Source organism: Gobio gobio (genome assembly GCF_949357685.1).
Source record: "Gobio gobio genome assembly, chromosome: 2".
In the NCBI taxonomy this organism is placed as follows: Eukaryota; Metazoa; Chordata; class Actinopteri; order Cypriniformes; family Gobionidae; genus Gobio; species Gobio gobio.
Genome location: NC_137098.1, coordinates 69,851,175 through 69,870,340, shown reverse-complemented (window position 1 = coordinate 69,870,340; position 19,166 = coordinate 69,851,175). Strand labels below are relative to the sequence as shown.

At 39.3% G+C, this 19,166-nt stretch overlaps 1 protein-coding gene across 1 annotated transcript; it reads right to left on the bottom strand.

The window, feature by feature from the left end:
* Positions 1 to 10,079: 10,079 nt before the first annotated feature.
* Positions 10,080 to 18,514, bottom strand: LOC307140203 (uncharacterized protein). Its single transcript, XM_079839516.1, has 3 exons — positions 18,445 to 18,514; positions 16,733 to 16,802; positions 10,080 to 13,139 (listed from the first exon to the last, which is right to left on the bottom strand). Exons 2-3 carry the CDS (start codon positions 16,741 to 16,743, stop codon positions 11,531 to 11,533), a joined length of 1,620 nt encoding a protein of 539 aa, XP_079695642.1. The 5' UTR covers positions 16,744 to 16,802; positions 18,445 to 18,514; the 3' UTR covers positions 10,080 to 11,530.
* Positions 18,515 to 19,166: the final 652 nt, after the last annotated feature.

Below are 19,166 nucleotides of genomic sequence, written 5' to 3'. Positions count from 1 at the left end.
CCGCACAAACAATAATTGGAGTTCTGTCATGACAACTCTCAGAAAGATTGGCATGTTAATGGATATGGCGATGTTAAAGGGGACCTATTATGCAAAATTTACATTTACATGGTGTGTACACACACTTTATAAAATAACAAGTTGAGTTTAAAAAAAAAATAATAAGAAAGCAACCATCTGCAAATCATTTTTGAGTTAACTTAACTTCAGTGGTCGAAGTTGTGCCGAATCATTTTTGAAAGTTCACTAAACTTATTTAATTAAGTTAATTATACCTTCCTCAGTAAGTTAATCTAACTACCGGTCCAAAAGAAACAAAGAAACAAGAAAGCACGGTAACACTTTATTTTAAGGGTCCAGAATAATGCATTAGTTAAGCATTAATTAAGGGTTAACTTGTTTACAACTAAGCATTAGTTAAGCACGAACACACTAGTAATTAATGATTAACTTTACATTTCCGTAATTATGCATTAGTTAAACTAGTAATCAATGATTTGCTTGTTCACAATTATGCATAAGGGCATGTTAGACATTATTTACAATTTAATAAGCCATATATTCTTTTTCTGTAGCGATGTAATTATATGTCTTTGTATTTTCTGTTAAGTTAACTGAACAATAAATTAGTAATTATGTTTAACTACTGCTGATTTTGCCATTATAAATTGCTAAAATAGTGTAATAAAGACAATTTGAGCCCCTATTCTAAAGTGAAAGTTTAATCCTCATTAATTATGGCACTTATTCAGTGATATTTAAGTTTATTAACCAGAATAAGCCAATAATTAAGCCTAACTACCATTAATACAGTACTAATAAAGGCAATTTGACCCCCTATTCTAAAGTTAAAGTTGTATCCTCATTAATTATGGCACTTATTGAGTTATCACTAAACATTTCGCTGTGTGTGACTTCTGCTGCAAACTCGGTTCAAATGATTACGTTAAACAAAACGCTTCGGTTAGTTACGTAACCTCGGTTCCCTGAGAAGAGGGAACAAGTATTGCGTTTGCTAAACGCTATGGGGAATTTCCTTTCCTCGAGATTTTGAAGCAATTTTTATCCTATCCTAAAATTACCATGTAAAACGCAGTGCAGCTGCACAGCTCTCAGCAGGAAGCAGCTGCGTGCTGATTGGCTGTGCCGCTGCTACTGCAGAAACCTATGGCGAGACCGCTGGGAGGGATGGACCAATCAGGTCCCTCTAATATTCCCGCCAAAGAGGGCAGCAGAATTTGCATAGCCAAGGGTATAAAAGACCCTGTCTCGCCAGGTTCGTCAGGTTAAATCGACTGAAGCGACTCCCTGAGCAAGCGAAGCACGGCAAGCAAACGCAATACTCGTTCCCTCTTCTAAGGGAACCGAGATTAAGTAACCGAAGCGTTCCCTTTCGAGAGTACTCGTATTGCGTTTGCTAAACGCTATGGGGAACCAATGCAAAACGCCGTGCTCGCTTAACGGCTCTGATAGCCTGGAGAAACCATACCCAGGCCGACCTAAGTGAGCCCGTAAATATGATATTCATAGAAGTCCCCAATATGAGCCAGACCTGAGTGGGGCTATTTCAATGAGAATATCACACAAGATATATGTATATATATAATATATAAATAGACCAGACAGAGTCGAGTCCTATAAGGAATGTGCTTATGACTTATACAAATACTTAACCCAGACCGGACTATCGGCCATAAGGGGTTAATATGTATTATACGGCGAGAAGCCCAGCCTGTAAGGCAGGGACATCCAAATTATAAAATCTGATAAAAGTGGACGGGGAGGCCCAGCCTGCCACCGCACAGATATCATTCAGAGAAATGCCAGTAGACCAAGCCCACGACGAGGCCATGCCTCTAGTAGAATGGACTTTGATGCCTATAGGGCAGCTGAGATCTTTAGACTCATAAGCCAGCGAGATAGCATCCACTATCCATCGTGACAAGGTCTGCTTTGTAACCGCGCACCCTCGGGTGTGGCCGCCAAAGCACACAAAGAGCTGTTCAGTTTGTCTGAAAGCAGCGGAACGCTCTATGTATATTCTCAGCGCTCTGACAGGACAGAGCAAATTAGCATCTTCTTCATCTAACGATGATGAGAGTGCTGAAAGTGAAATGACCTGTGCTCTAAACGGAGTTGAAAGCTCTTTAGGTACATATCCATGTCTTGGTTTGAGGACGACTTTAGAGTCGTTTGGCCCAAATTCCAGACAAGAGGCGCTCACTGAGAGCACGTGCAGATTACCCACTCGCTTAACTGATGCGATCGCTAGCAGAAAAGCGGTCTTGAGTGATAGGAGCTTTAAGCTCACCGAATGCAGAGGCTCGAATGTTGAGCCTTTCATAGCATCCAGGACCGTGGACAGGTCCCATATAGGGACTGAAGGGGGCGAGGTGTAAAGCCTTCTAGCCCCTTTGAGGAAGTGCACGATAAGATCGTTCTTCCCCAGTGACAGTCCGTTCACTTGAATGTGATACGCTGCTATAGCAGCCACATAAACTTGAGCGTGGAGGGGGAACGACCCGCGTCCAGCAGCTCTTGTAAAAAAGTGAGCACTTCTGACACTTCACAATTATGTGGGATCAGACTTCGTGCTACACCAGTCCGAAAGGACTGACCATTTGCCTGAATAGAGCCGCCTGGTTGCGGGGGCTCTAACTTCAGAAATAGTGTTTAATACATTTTCAGAGAGGTTCTCATGTACCCGTTGATGGGCTAGACATGAAGCGCCCATAGATCGGGATGGGGATGCCAGATCTGCCTTTTCGCCTGCATGAGGAGGTCTCTCCTCAGCGGAATTGGCCACGGGGCTGTATCTGACATCCGACTCAGCAGTGAGAACCAAGGCTGATTTCTCCACAGCGGGGCTATCAAAAGCACAACGCACTTGCTCTCCCTGATCCTCTCTATGACCTGAGGTAACATTGAGATTGGGTGAAAAGCATAAAGAGGAAGGTTGGGCCATTCATGGGCCAACGCATCCTTGTGCTTGGAGAATTATATTAGGCATTGAGCATTGTCTTGTGAGGCGAAAAGATCCACTTTTGCCTTTCCAAACATTTCCCAAATTGTCTGAATCGTTTGTGGGTGAAGAGACCACTCTGCTGGGGACACTTGCCCCTGGACAGCATGTCTGGGCCCAAATTCAGAATGCCTGGCACATGAGTCGCTCTCAGCGAGCTCAGGTTGTGCTCTGCCCATATTAGGACTTTTTCCACCATTGTGTGTAGACCAATAGATCTTAGACCGCCCTGGTGATTTATATAGGCTACCACTGACCTGCTGTCCATTCGGATCAGGACATGGTGGTGCTTTATGTACGGAAGGAAAGCTCTTAGCGATAGCGTGACCGCTTTCATCTCTACACAGTTTATGTGAAGGCTCTTTTCCGAGTCTGACCAGAGACCGGAGACTGGCCTGCCCTCGTGAAGGGCTCCCCAACCTAGGTTGGATGTATCTGTCGAGATAACTTTCCACTTCGTAACAGTACCCAAGCTCACGCCCATCTGATACCAGACGGGATTCTTCCAAGGAGCCAGAGCCAACACACAGCTGTGGTCTACCTTGATTTGCAATCGGCCCGAGAGCCATGCGTGAGCTGGAACGCGGCGATTCAGCCAGTGCTGTAGGGGGCGCATGTGCAACAAACCCAGTCTGAGAACTAGCGCCGCCGAGGCCATGAGACCCAGCATCCTCTGAAAGTGTTTGAGAGGATTGTATGCACCGGACCTGAGGGAAACCGCTCGGTTCTGAACAGATTCATTGTAAATAATGTGTGGTGGCGCACACTGTATAGTGGGCGCCACCTACATTAGAGTACTCGCGGCGTACGCCGGCGAGCGAGTTCACAGAGGTAAACGCATAACAGCGTTAATGTGCAACCGAGCATGTTTGACCACAGGCTAGTTATTGCAATATTACATCTCCAGTCACCTGAACTAAGGGAACTGGGAGAATATCAGGTTTATTGAGTGATTTTGTGGCACTGAATTAACAGTGCTTATGCAGGAGTGCACACTATGTAGTGGACACATTACCTACAGTGTTGAACCACTCCAGCCGCCTGAATAGAGGGGACTGGGAGAAGTGATATTGAGGAAAAAAAGGCGCAGGCTTGGCAGCCATTTTACGGCACCGTTATGCTCTAGACGGAGAGCGCGTGTTATGACGTAGGACGCGCTCTAGTGTGCAGAAGTGCTCATCTTCAAAAAAAACCTAAATAACGACTTACATAGTGATGACGATTTCAAAACAAGGCATCATGAAGCTTCGAAGCGTTATGAATCAGCGAGCCGATTCATGAATCGGATCGCGTGTCAAACCGCCAAACTGCTGAAATTTGGCGATTCAAACCGCTGAATCGACTCGCTGATTCATAATGCTTCGAAGCTTCATGATGCCTTGTTTTGAAATCGTCATCACTATGTAAGTCGTTATTTAGGGTTTTTTTGCGCTCAAAAACTATTATCGCCGATTCATAAAGTTATTTTAGAACCACTGTAGTGAGATGGACTTTGTAACGACGTCTTTAGTACCTTTTAAGGGTCTTGAGAGTGAACGGTGCCATTGTGCCAATGGAGGCCTTTCAGAGCCATCAGATTTCTACTAAAATATCTTAATTTCTGTTCTGAAGATGAACGGAGGTCTTACGGGTGTCGAACGACATGAGGGTAAGTAATTAATGACAGAATTTTCATTTTTGGGTGAACTAACCCTTTAAGATCAAGCAAAGTGGATTTATTACACAGGCTTGTGTAGTTACATTAATTTATATTGTATAGCATTTAACTTGTATTTTTATGCATTCAGGTACTGTGTGGTTACAAAACTTGGTTTTGTATTGTTTTGGTATTGGCATATTGAAACATAAATGCTGTGAAGTTATCAATGTCAGTTTTTTGTTTTCTTTACATTTACTGCATACTGATACGAATACAGTTTTGCCCTGTATATTTGTTGATCCATAGTGGTATCAGTGTTACGTTATGGTACTCAGAAGAATGCAGGCTTCAGCATTTTGTTATCCATATCTGCAGAAATAAATTAAATTATAAATTATATATTTCATTAAAGCATAGATTATTTTTGATTAGTTTGATGAAAGTATCAAAGTTATGAAATGGCCTGTACTGTGTTTACTGTAAAGGGCTGTGCACTTAAACTTTTTATTTTTCCACTATTTAACTTTTGTGGGTATTCCTAAGAAAACTGTATTTTGGCACCTTTCAACATAAATGCTGCTTAATGTTTGTGAGGTTCTGCACATTTACATCTTTGCAGGTGCAGATCTTATTTAAAAATTTCTTCTATTTTGCTGTGTCTTTAAATCGCTTGTTTTGCCTTTTTATAAGGTTAATAAAGGTTAGTTTTATTCTCCTTAGATCAATATCCTTTTTAATTTGTAATGATTTAATTATTCAAATAAATTATGAGGGTGTTCCATGCTAGCAGCTAGGCGAGCATTATAACGTGTGTTACAAAGTGAGCACACATGCTGGACTACAATAGAGCAGATGGTGAACAGTGTTTTCTGTGGGACATGGTAAGTCCCTTTGGGGTGCACTTTGGGCTTTTTCACTTTTTAAACCTTTAACATGCACAAAAGAAGATATTTAAGACAATAAAGGATGGAAAAAGCAAAAAAAGCATAATATGAGCACTTAAGTAAAAATCGATCTACCTTTGCTATTTTAACCTAGAAAAACAAATGCAGAAAAACATCGCAACTTTTAAGAAAAGCGGCCGCAACATCAGGCCTTTTAGGCCGCAACAATCACAAAAAAGGCCCACGAAATCCTGGAGGGACTGAAAAGTGCATTGCACTCATTTTTGATGATGTAAGTACATAGTAGTTAAGGCTACCTAATATAAAGTGGGACCAACAAACCCAAATGTTCAGAGTATAAATGTACAGCAGTGCTCTATCGCGGGGGAGAAATATGTCCTTATTTCATATTTACATATAGTTTGCAAGTTCAAACAAGAGTGCATACTTGATTTTGCTTTGGTTATTTCCTTGTCCTTGCTTGAGTTAAAATGTCTAAATACCATAGAAATAGAAATTATGCAAAAAGTTTAAAATTATTGAATATGCATGCAAATAAATTAGAATGTGTAAAATGATGTTATTTACAAACCATACACTAGTTATTTGTTATAGCTTTTGACGTTTGCCTCAAAAACAGGATGTACACTCATAAAAAAGCTTTTAAAAATTGAAAAACTGGTTAAAGGAAGAACGTTCTATGGGGGCAGGTTGACCAAGTCAGTTACAACATCTTTCCTGTCATTGGTTTCCTCAGCGGAGCAGCAGCCGACTCTGGCACAATAACCAGCATCATGATTATTTTCTGTGCACATAAGAACTTCCAAATTCCAGTTCAGACTTGATGCAAATGTACAAAAATGTATTTACCCAATCTAACTTGAGTATGACAGAGCATAAACTTGAGAGCAAACCAGGTGTGCACCCCTGTTAGAACCTGTCTTTTTAATATATATAAACTGGTAAAACAGGGTGGTTCTGTCTGAACATTTAAGCTGAACTTACATGCATGTACGGAAGTGGGACTTTTTTAGTTTGTTTGTTTGAAACAATATGTAATTTCTATGTGTCATATATATTTATGGTCAAACCAAAATGTATTCAGACACCTTCAACATTTTCTCACATTATCACAGTTTATTCGCTATAGTTTAGTAAATGGTAATACAATATGACAAGAACTTAAACTGTGTCAGAACAAATTCATCTTGATAATGTCAGATATCTTTGATAGGAAGGTGTGTAATGGATTACAATCAACCAATCAGCTGTTAAATTTAAGTGCACAATTAGACAATACCAATTTAGGTCAACTAATGACCAAGCAATGCTTCATTTTGTTCAGTCTGTGGTGTCAAAGGTCACATTAGCAATTAAAGAAAAGACACTTCAGCAAAACATGGTCAGCTCAAAGTGTCTAAATCATTTGGCCCCACTTTATATTAGGTGGCCTTAAGTACTATGTACTTACATCAAAAAATAAGTACAATGTACTTACTGTGTTCAAATTGTATTGCAAAACACCTTTGCTGATATTGAGGTGGGATATGAGTAGGGTTAGGGACAGGTGTGGTGGTATGGGTAAGTTTAAGGGTAGGGTTAGGGACAGGTGTGGGGTATGGGTAAGTTTAAGGGTAGGGTTAGGGACAGGTGTGGGGTATGGGTAAGTTTAAGGGTAAAGTTAGGGACAGGTGTGGGGTATGGGTAAGTTTAAGGGTAGGGTTAGGGACAGGTGTGGTGGTATGGGTAAGTTTAAGGGTAGGGTTAGGGACAGGTGTGGTGGTGTGGGTAAGTTTAAGGGTAGGGTTAGGGACAGGTGTGGTGGTATGGGTAAGTTTAAGGGTAGGGTTAGGGACAGGTGTGGTGGTGTGGGTAAGTTTAAGGGTAGGGTTAGGGACAGGTGTGGTGGTATGGGTAAGTTTAAGGGTATGGTTAGGTGTAAGGGAAGTGTCAACTGTGTAATTACAAATGTAACTACAGAAATTAATTACAGATGTAATTACATGCAGGTATTTTTTTTAAATGTAAGTACAATGTAAAAACATGTATGTACACAATAAGTGCATTGTATCAAATGATTAGTTAAAATGTTAGTACATAGTAGTTAAGGCCACCTAATATAAGTGGGTCCAATCATTTTGTTTCCAAATTTTACTGGTAGTCACTGTATGAAGAATCTTTGGGTATAATATGTCAGAGTTTACTTTATTCTGCTATCCTCACTTACATAAATGAACTATAGTGTCCTGCACACACTAGTAAAACATTATATCTGGTGTCTGAATAATTTTTGGTTTGACTGACTGGCGATATATATATATAGTCAGTCAAACCATATATATATATATATATATATATATATCGCCATTTTTTAGTGACTAACTAACGAGCTAGCTAACTAACTAACACTAAGATCATTAAATGGCTTCCCTGAGCTCTAGGTAGACATTGTTTATTGTGACATTGTTCTCCAGCTGTTTTATTGACCTCTTTCTGCAGTTGAAACACAGATTGATCGATTTATTTACTATTATTAAATAAGAAGAGATGTATAATATTACAGAAGAAGAGATGATCAGTTCATGTGATGCTTGAACTGAGGCGATACAGCCAGGGTTGCCAGGTTTTCACAACAAAACCCACCCAATTGCTACTCAAAACTAGCCCAAAACTACCCCAATTATGTTTCGGAGTGGTCTCCCGGTAAAATTCTTCCGGTTTCCCTGCTAAAAGTTGCACTAAATATCACATTATTGGGGTCGCTTCAACCTGCGGACATGAAAAACAGCCTGTGGCAACAGTGTTGATGTAGCCCAATTCTGCGGGAAATCCGCAGGTTTACCAACACTGGATACAGCGATCCGTTACATCACATTTAAGAGCACCATAACGGTATTTATTGTTTGAATTTCGTAATAAAATTGACCAAATTTGAAAGCTGTTACTTTGTTTCATAGGACCACCAGATTGGCCATGGTGTGCCCGATGGCCTGGGCTGTCAATTTAGTGATGCACAAGTGAGGTCTGCTGAAGGCAGCTGGATCTGGGTAGCTCTCATCCATGTCACAGAGGAGCTTGGCCTGATATACTTGGAGGACCGCCATCATGTGGAGGGCAGAGCTAGCCTGGCCGCTCAAAGAATGGCCTGCAGGAACCATTCATCGAGGCAGCTTTATGTCAGGTGTGGGCCAGATCTGGTCTGACACAATGATTCTTTCTGGGCTCCAACAACACTAGGTCTTGGTTGTCAAGGCTTAATTTTAAAATTAAGCATTTTTATTTTTGAATTTGATAGGAAAGGTATAATTTAAGCTTGGAGCTGAGCTGTAAGGCAAAGCTCTCGATTTACCGGTCAATCTACGTTCCTACTCTCACCTATGGCCATGAGCTGTGGGTCATGACCAAAAGGACAAGATCCCGGATACAGGCGGCCGAAATGAGCTTTCTCCACAGGGTGGCTGGGTGCTCCCTTAGATATAGGGTGAGAAGCTCGGTCACTTGGGAGGAGCTCAGAGTAGAGCCGTTGCTCCTCCACATCGAGGACACGTCCCACCGGGAGGAGACCCCGGGAAGACCTGGGACACACTGGAGGGATTATGTCTCCCGGCTGGCCTGGGAACGCCTCGGGGTTCCCCCGGAAGAGCTGGAGGAAGTGGCTAGGGAGAGGGAAGTCTGGGTGTCTCTGCTTAGACTGTTGCCCCCGTGACCCGGCCCCTGATAAGCGGAAAATGATGGATGGATGGATGGATGGGTATCATTTAAGGAGAGACAAAGATATGTAACTTTTCTTGCATAGACATTAGACGTAACATTTCTATATCCTCATAGATTACATGTGAATTTACGACACTAACCTGTGTAGATCTTCAATCTGGTCATAATCTAAGATGCCTTTCTCTTTCATGTTAAACATAGCATTTGTCTCTGTAAGATATGATCAAATAAACATTACTGCTTCAAACTGAAGAAAACATGCAATTTCTTGTTAGACTATCGAGATGTGATCAAGTGTTATAGGTCAGTCCATCATCCTGCAGCGTTTGTTCATACATGAATGATTCATCATATAATGTCCTATTTTTATATGTGGTTTTCAACTACTTGATGATAAAGCAGGTAAAAACTTTCCACAGGCCTACTACATCAAATGAATGATAATGATCAGTAGAAATAAGCAAAACAAACACTCAGAACTCCCTATCAACTGCAAAGCTTGACTGTGACTGTGAAAATATTCAAAGAATTGATGACAGCGCCATCTGGAGGTTTGCATGATTTACAGCAGCCATAACACCAGCAAATACTGTTGTTTATTGGAAAATGTGAAATGTTCTAAACAGGGGAACTGGGGAATACTTGAGACAAGACCAATAAATCATCATGTTTTGAGGATATAAAAAAAAAATAGAGTATTTTGTAGTGTAAAATACATATGCTATTAACAGCAATTCATTTTAATTTAATGTAAATATAAATCTTTATATTACACTAGTAGAAGTTGAGAAGTCAAGCAGTCAGAAAAGTACAATCTTTCCCCCCACAAAAATCTCTTTATTTTTGCCTCTGTATAGTTGCAATCACATCATTCAAGTTTTATGAGCTCAATAATGAACAAATTCCCCTTTTTAAGGCCCTCCTTGTGGATTTATTTACAGTTTTCACGAAGACAGAACAATCATAATCGCTCCATCTGCATCCTGCCAATAATGTAATAAATGTGTTGGATATTCATTAAATACACCATAAATTGGTCAAATGAAACCACATAAGTACCCAGATAAATTCTCTCTTTTTTATTTTCTTACATGATTTCCACTTCCTGTCTTTACCAGTATCTCATTTTTTTACCCATGGAAAATTCACAGAATGGTCATTTGTTTCTAGGCAGATATAAAGCCTCAAGATTGTAAAAACCATTCAATTGGATTGTTGATTAATATTTTCTGGTCATTTAAAAAAGTGTGCCATGCAGTGTAACATCTATCTAAAGCCACGTTTTCACCGCAGGAACCTTACCCAGGAACTAGGGAATTTGGGGTGGTATTCTGTGTGTTTTCGAATGCATGGACCAGGGTCCAAATCAGGGTTCCTCAAATCCGGTCCTGGAGGGCCACTGTTTAGTGCCAACCCTGATAAAACTCATCTGAGAAAGCTAATGAAGGTCTTCAGGATCACTAGAAAATCACAGGTAGTTGAGTTTGATCAGGGTTGGAGCTAAACTCTGCAGGATCGAATTTGAGGAACCCTGGTCTAAATGAAGTTCCGGGTAAAAGTCCCTGCTCGCAAGGTAGTACTTCAAAGTTCAGAAACTTTCGGGAGTGGGACTTGGTGATTGGTTGAGTATATGCAGCATTTTATTTCAACCACCATTTTTAAAAGTTGGAGTTTAAAAAAATATGACAGATGGACTGAAGCTTATATGCCGAGGACCAAATCTAGCAGGAATTGGAAAGGGGGAAAAAGATCCTGGGACAAATTGTTCTGGGTAATTTCAGTGGAAACGCAGCTTTACATCCATTATCTGAGGTGAAATATTCAGTTTGGCTTCTTTTGGCATGTAAACGAAAACATTTTGTCTTGTTTTAATGTTAAAAATACCTAAATGTATAGGATGTTTCTTCCAGTTTTTCTAAAATAAATGAATTGCTAACCAACAGTTTGGATTCATACATTTTAATAATTTTCAACATTGCACCTATAACTGTAGTTGATGAACTAAATGAAACCAAAAATAACTAAACAATGAATAACTGCATTTTTATTTAACACATCAATGTACATGGATGCAATATTTTCTGTTAAAACTATGATAAAGTACATTTTACAGTTTTTATTATATTTCATAAACTAACAGACTGTATTGGAGTAAAAGCTTGATAATATGGTTAAAATAAATGATCCTATGGTTAAGTCTTATTTTCATATCTACAGAACATTACCTGGATTGATTTATCACTGGAAGCAATCTTCTTAATTTTCATTGATTCATCTCTTGTCTTCTTTGCATTTCTTCACTGGACCATGGAAAAGTTTTGCCATACCAGCTTTCAGGTAACTCAGAGCATCTTTATTTGCTTCTTCTGTTTCAGCCGTTCTTCTCATATCCTCCAGCTCTTTGGCCCAATTTTCTTTCCCGGCCTCTCTCAGTTTGGGGATGAAGAAGTCCAGATGCTGAAGAGTGAAGGCCGAGTCTGGCTTTAATGCGATCTGAGACAGCTGCTTAATGTTCTTGTAGGCATTGAACAGAAGAATTTGCTTTTGGTCCTCAAGCTCCTTCAGATCTTTGTCAAGATCATCCATTACAACTGAAAACCTCTTCGTTTGAGCGTTTTCATATTCCTTTTTTACTTCATCGGATTTCATCTCAACGTTCGAGGTGGTGATGACATATTTCTTGTTTTCTCTGACGTGTTTGCTGTGATGGCACTTCCCTGTGCACACAGTGCAATAGCCTTTTTTCATGACTTCACATTTGCTGGGATTAGAAACCCACCAGCAGTCGAACTCATGGCAGTTTTCCTGACAGACGGTGCAGGTCGTCGCCTTCCTGCTCTTCCATGACCTGCTCTCAATGGGCACCTTCATTTTGACAGTCTGTTTGAAACTAATGGTAAAGTTTGTATGACTCTCAATCTTTCCCTTGTTTTGTCTCATTACCTCCTGAATCTGAATTTTTTCAGACTTCTTTGACTCTTTCTCTTCGACTCGCAGCTGTAAGTTGCAAATAAATGCTTCAAATTGAATGCGCTCTATCAGGACATCTGAAGTCAACTCCAAACTTCTTCTGTTCTTTTCATCCAGAGACTGAAGGAAATGCTTCACCTCATCCATGCTGTCTTCCCAGGCGCCGCTTTGAGCACGAAGGTAACGTTTGTCATTGTGACGGGCATCAGCCTGCCGATTGTTGAATAAGAAATAAACAGGTTGGCCTTTTTTGTCTCGTCTGCAGGGGATTCTAGCTTTTTTAATGACGCCAAGGACGTTTTTGGGTTCCATGCCATCAGCATGTGTGATTAGAAACACAATGTTGTTCACAATGTCTTTTCCAAACAAAGACAGAACTGAACTGATAATGTAATGCTGTCTGTCCGAGAGACGATTTTTAGATGCTTGAGTCACAAAACACACAGCATCAATCTCACGAACACCATCATTGCTCTTAAACAGCATGGCTAAATTCTCAGCAACTTCTAGGTCTTTTTCCAGTCCTCTAGTGTCTCCGTATCCTGGAGTATCAATGATGGTCAGAGATAAAGATTTCTCCTCTGGACAGACCTCATACATGGTGATTTCAGAGGTTTGTGATTCTGATTGGTCTCTGGCTTCTTCTTCTGTGATTTCATACCACAATTCATCCTCAAACTTCACTTCTAGTAAGTAGTTGACCATGGTGTTAATGATGGTGGTCTTTCCAACACCGGTTTCTCCCACCAGCAGAACAATTTTGTTTTGTTTTTTGGTGTCTTTTATCCCATAAGTCCATTTTCTGACTTTTCCATTATCATCAAGCACTTTTCTCTTTGTGTCTAAACAAAATCGTTTTGGAGGACCTTGATGAATAAGAGTTGATCTTCTTGGTGGAAGACTCGGCTGTCTGTAAAATATGGAGTCAAATGTTTCTCAGAATATTTATGTAGCAAGAATTTTAGACTAGTAGTATCCATCAATAGACAGACATAATGTAAAACACATCTTCAACATGAACATATTAATGTAATGAAACAATATCTTAGGAAAACAATCCAAATGCATTCATTTCAATAAAAAAACTAAACTAAATTCTAAACTCACTGAGGTAAAACAATTGAATGTGGGGGGAAATTCACATTATGAAATAAATGTTTTTCTCCCATGCATATTGGCCACAATTATTGGCACCCCTAGAAATGCTTATAAGCAAAATGTCTAATTTACATTTTTTTTTAACACCAGGGTGACTAGGAGCATGACATTGTCCAGCCATGACTTCCTGTTCCACAGAAATATAAATATGAGAAAACACAAAGGCCAAATTCCCTTAATCATCCATCACAATAAGTAAAACCAGGAACATAGCTCTGATGAAAGTGGCTGTAAGAAAGCTAAACAAAACTGAAGCATTGAAAATCCCCATTTCCACCATCAGGGCAATAATTAAGAAGTTCAATCAAAAAGCCTAAAAAAATTATCAAACAGCCCCTACATCACCACATGTTGTTTGGGAGGCTTTCAAGAAAAATCCTCCTCGCTCATCCAATAAAACAGACTCCAGTATATTCAGTTGTCAGACACAACTGGAGCTTTAGACAGGATGGGGTTCTGTGATCAGATGAAACTAAAAACCACCAGATGGTTTTGGTGCAAACAGGGATAAAAAATAAAAAAGTACCCCATGCCAATGGTTAAATATGCCGCTGGATCCTTAATGTTGTGGGACTATTTTTTTTTTTGCTGGAGGTCCTGGACATCTAGTTCAGACACATGGTTTCATGGATTCTAGCAAATACCAGCAGATAAAAAATCTAAACCTGATGGCCTCAGCTAGAAATCTTATAATGGGCTGTGGTTGGATCTTCAATCAGGACAACGATCCAAAACAAACATCAAAATCAAAACAAAAATGTGTCAATGAGCACAAAATAAAACTTCTGCCATTGCCGCCCCAGTCCCCTGACCTGAACCCTATAGAGAAGGAGTGGGGTGAACTGAAGAGAAGAGCTGGGAATCTGAAGGATCTGGAGAGATTCTGTATGGAGGAATGGTCTCTGATCTCTTGTTCTCCAAACTTCTCAGGCATTATAGGAGAAAACAGAACTTTTATCTTGGGAAAAGGATGTTGCGATAATTGAGTGCCAATAATTGTGGTCAACATAAACTAGAGAAAAACATTTATTTCATAATGAGATTTTTTATCTCCACTTTCAATTCTGTTACATCATTGAAAGGTTAGAATTTTTTGAATGAAAGATCAAAACGATAAACAATGCAGATTTATTTTTACAGCCATATTTGGTCATTTTTACCAAGGGGCCAATATTAGTGAAGGGCAATGTATGCGTAGCCCAGCACTATTGACCTGATTGATGTTAAAAATATTTAAGCACAATAAGTCGTGAAAAAGAATGAGAAAAAGTTTGTGAAAGTCAAGAAAATTGCTTGCTCGCACTGACTGGCACACTGGCAAAGTGCGCACAGAAAGCTTCCTCTCTCTGAAGGCAATCGTGAATTTGGGACATGCTTAATGTTAAAAAAAAGTAAAAATTAAGCCCAATAAACTATGAAAAAGAACTAAATGTGGATGTGGTGCAGATGTTGACTGACACAGCTGAAGTGGCACAGAAAGCCACGTCTCAGCATACAATAAAAAATGTAATTCTCTTTCACGTCTTATTGAGCTTGAATGGTCGAATATGCACACAGTTATTTCAAAATGGCCATCGCGTGGGTATCAGTTATGTCTCAAGTGAAAGTAAATGTTGCCCCCTTGGACAATGAACACGACAGTCTTTTCTTTGCTGTCGATTTATTTGCCTCGGTTGTTTTTCTCTTTTGTTTTCTGCGACAGATTTTTTTTGGGCTCAAAGCATTAACATGAACAACAACATGCGTTAACTGCACTGCCCCTATCCTTTTTCTCACTACTCTTTTCTTCCCACAGCGCCCCCAACAGTATATCGTTTACTTAGATTTTCTATATAAAAGTACATTATATTAGTGTAAATGATCTACAATAAACAAAAATAATTATTTGAGGTCATTACATAAACAGTTATGAACCAGATGTGTATCAGTATAATGGATCTGTTAATGTGAATCAAACAAAAAAGAAAACTTACTGCTCATGACTGAATAACTTTTGTAGCTTTAATTAGAATACATTTATATGTAATTCATTCAGTGAAGACTATGCAGTATTTTATATAGGTTGCCTGCCTTTACATGCACATGAACTTTAATGACATCCTATTCTTAATCCGTAGGGTTTAATATGGAGTTGGCCCACCCTTTGCAGCTCTAACAGCTTCAACTCTTCTGGGAAGGCTTTCCTCAAGGTTTAGGAGTGTGTTTATGGGGATTTTTGGCCATTCTTCTAGAAGCGCATTTGTGAAGTCAGGCACTGATGTTGGACGAGAAGGCCTGGCTCTCAGTCTCCGCTCTAATTCATCCCAAAGGTGTCCTATCGGGTTGAGGTCAGGACTCTGTGCAGGCCAGTCCAGTTCCTCCACACCAAACTTGCTCATCCATGTCTTTATGGGCCGACGCTTTGTGCACTGGTCAGTCATGTTGGGACAGGAAGGGGCCGTCCACAAACTGTTCCCACAAAGTTGGGAGCATGAAATTGTCCAAAATGTCTTGGTATGCTGAAGCATTAAGAGTTCCTTTCACTGGAACGAAGGGGCCAAGCCCAACCCTTGAAAAACAACCCCAAACCATAATCCCCCTCCACCAAACTTTAGGATGGACCCATTCAATGAAGCTCTCTACGCACCGTTCTTGAGCTCATCTGAAGGCCACAGAAGTTTGCTCTGTGATTTTTCATGACTGAGCTGCTGTTGTTCTTAATTGCTTACACTTTGTTATAACAACACTAACAGTTGAGCGTGGAATATTTAGTAGTGAGGAAATGTCCCGAATGGACTTATTGCACAGGTGTCCACCGATCACGGCCCCACGCTTGAGTTCTCTGAGCTCCTGAGAGCGGCCCATTCTCTCACTAATGTGTGTAGAAGCGTCTGCAGGCCTAGTGCTTGATTTATACACCTGTGGCCATGAAGGGATTGAACACCTGAATTCAATTTGTAGGGGTGTCCCAATACTTTTGGCAAAATAGTGTATCTCTCTCGCTCTCAATAATTCATTCAAATAAATGTAATCTTACCGCACTACTTGATCATTGTCTGATTTAAAGTTGGCAGAATGCTAGATCTAAAGAACCGTATCTGACGAAAATAACTTTATATTTTATCCTGCCACTGCAAACATCAAAAACAGCTTTAACATATTAGTGCTGGCAAGTGACCGTGGTACAAGCGGGATAATCCAAGGATAATGTGCATTATTACACAATTTGAATGCACATTGTGTAGGCTTAAATCATATGGTTTTGCCTCCACATTGTGCATTAAAATAGAGTAGTGCACACCTAGCAGTGGATTACCCCTTACAGCACATTCTCATCCTGTATAAAGCACATCGATTTCAACTCACCCGAAACTCATGGTGATCACAGGACTGAAACTGTCGACCTCACAGAAGACCTTCAAATTCACTCTCCAGTCTGCTTACAGCAAAACAATTCATTACTTTATTAGTAAAACACTGCATTTTTTTAAAAACTACTACTATATTTAATTATACATCAAACATTGAGAGATGCAATTTTGCTATTAAAGTGCCCCTATTACGGCATTTGAAAAGTTCCTATTTTTGTGTTGCGAGTCCCCAACATGCATGCAAGGTCAAAAAACACTTTCATTGTCTTATAATATGCATTTATTTTTACCTTATTTGCTCAACGACTCCCAAAGGACTCACTCAACGATTAATTTTTCCAAACCCCTCCTTTGCGTGACGCTAATCTGCGGTGATTGGTCAAATGAACCAGTCAGTTGTGATTGGTATACTGCGTGCAGCTCATGTCAGAAAACGGGACGCCTATCACCATTACTGGATTACTGCTTGTCAAGTGTTGAACATTTTTTACAGTGTAGGAACAGACATGGCATCAAATTTGCCTTACCAATTCGAGCCAGAGTCTGACGAGGAAACGTTCAGAGTTGCTAATGAACCAGAAAGTCAATCGCAAACGACTGGAGCAGGACCTTTCTCAATAAGTGTCATGTAGTTTATGGCATTTCAGGCCAATTGAACATGCAGAATTGAGTAAGAATGTCTGAGAAGTGACGTGTGCTGTAATCTGATTAATCTTGCTGTATGTTGCCATTAGTTAGTTCAGTGTAACGCGTCACAGACAAATTAATTGCCTAATTTATTTAAGTGCATGTGTGGGAACAGTATCAAAATGCAAAGCGAGGCTGAAAATGTGTGCAATATGCTAATGTTTCATCTTGACGTCACAACGAAACAGCTTGGGATTTGTTTAAAAAACAATTTGTCGACTCTTACTTTGAGACAATAACTTTATATACACTGCACTTTCAGATTTAAAACTTTGCAGGATGTGTTCATTCACTTAGAGCTATGTTACATACTACATGAAAGGTCATTTACAAAAAAAAAATCCATATTAGGGGCACTTTAAATGTGAATATAAATGAATATTCTTACACACCAGCCTTTGTGTCGAGTGGCGTACAGTAAATACTGATCCAACAAGCCTAACTGGCTGAAGTCCCTCCCAACCAAATGTGTCTTCAATGTAATTTAGTATTTAAATAAAATAATAGGAACAACACTTTCATGTGTGCATGTTGTCATAAATGTACTTCATGTAACCATTTATTCATAGTATAAAATGTAAAGAAAAAAACGATATATAGAATGCAGATTTTTTTTTTATCAGTCTAGTCGATTAGCAGTCATTAATTTAAGCCATTATACAACTAATCACACATTTATTTGAAATAAACATAATTTAATATATATGGGCCTAATAGCTTATTCAACACTCAACTAAAGCTTTCTGAAAAGTACAGAGAAAAGTAATGATTATGAATATGTCAGAAAAAACAGCAAGGAGATAATTTAATTATTTATTTAAAAAAAAGAATGTGTTTTCTGAGTCAGTATCGGCTGCAAAGATGTTGAAAAAACTAGTTTGTTAAACTAACTACTAAACTAACATTTGATCTCATATTATAAAATAGTTTGACTATGTCTCACAATATATGAGAATTACATGCCAGCATTTTTAAGTTATATTCTTTACATATTTGAAATATGAATAAAAAAGTCCTCACCTTGAAGAGTTTCTTTGCTTGAAGTTCTTGTGTTGATATTCACTGATGACTTTTATACACTCTCATGTCCAATGAAAAACCTGCTGGCATTGCTGGAGGAGGAGGAGGAGGAGGAGGAAAGGGGAAATACAAACCCACATACTGTACATGCATAACCACAGATTTTGAGAAAAAAATATTTGCATATTTAAGTTCAACAAAAAGGCAATAGAAAATTACTCCTTCATAGTCTGTGACACTAAAGATATTGACATGAAAACATTCCCTTACTGCTGACTAATAAAGAGGAAACAGCACACAACATAAGATTAAACAGTAACAGTATAAAATGTGACATAATAATATATGTTAAATGAATATTAGGCAATAAGTAACTTTAAAGGGAAATAAAGCATTTCAAATAAATTAAACAACAAACTACAACACACACACGCACACACAGAGAGAGAGAGAGAGAGAGAGAGAGAGAGAGAGAGAGAGAGAGAGAGAGAGAGAGAGAGAGAGAAACTTGTAAGCTGCTATTAAGAAGCCAAAACAGATTTAAAGATAGTAAAAGATAACTCCATACTATCTTTCACTTCTACATTTGACGTTTGCCATCCTGGAATGAAATCAAACTGGTGAAACTTGTGAGCTTGACAAATGTTTTCACACATGAAGCTTAACCAACTCCTGCTTAGTGAAACAAACTTAAATGTAAAAAAACATTTACTCTAACAACT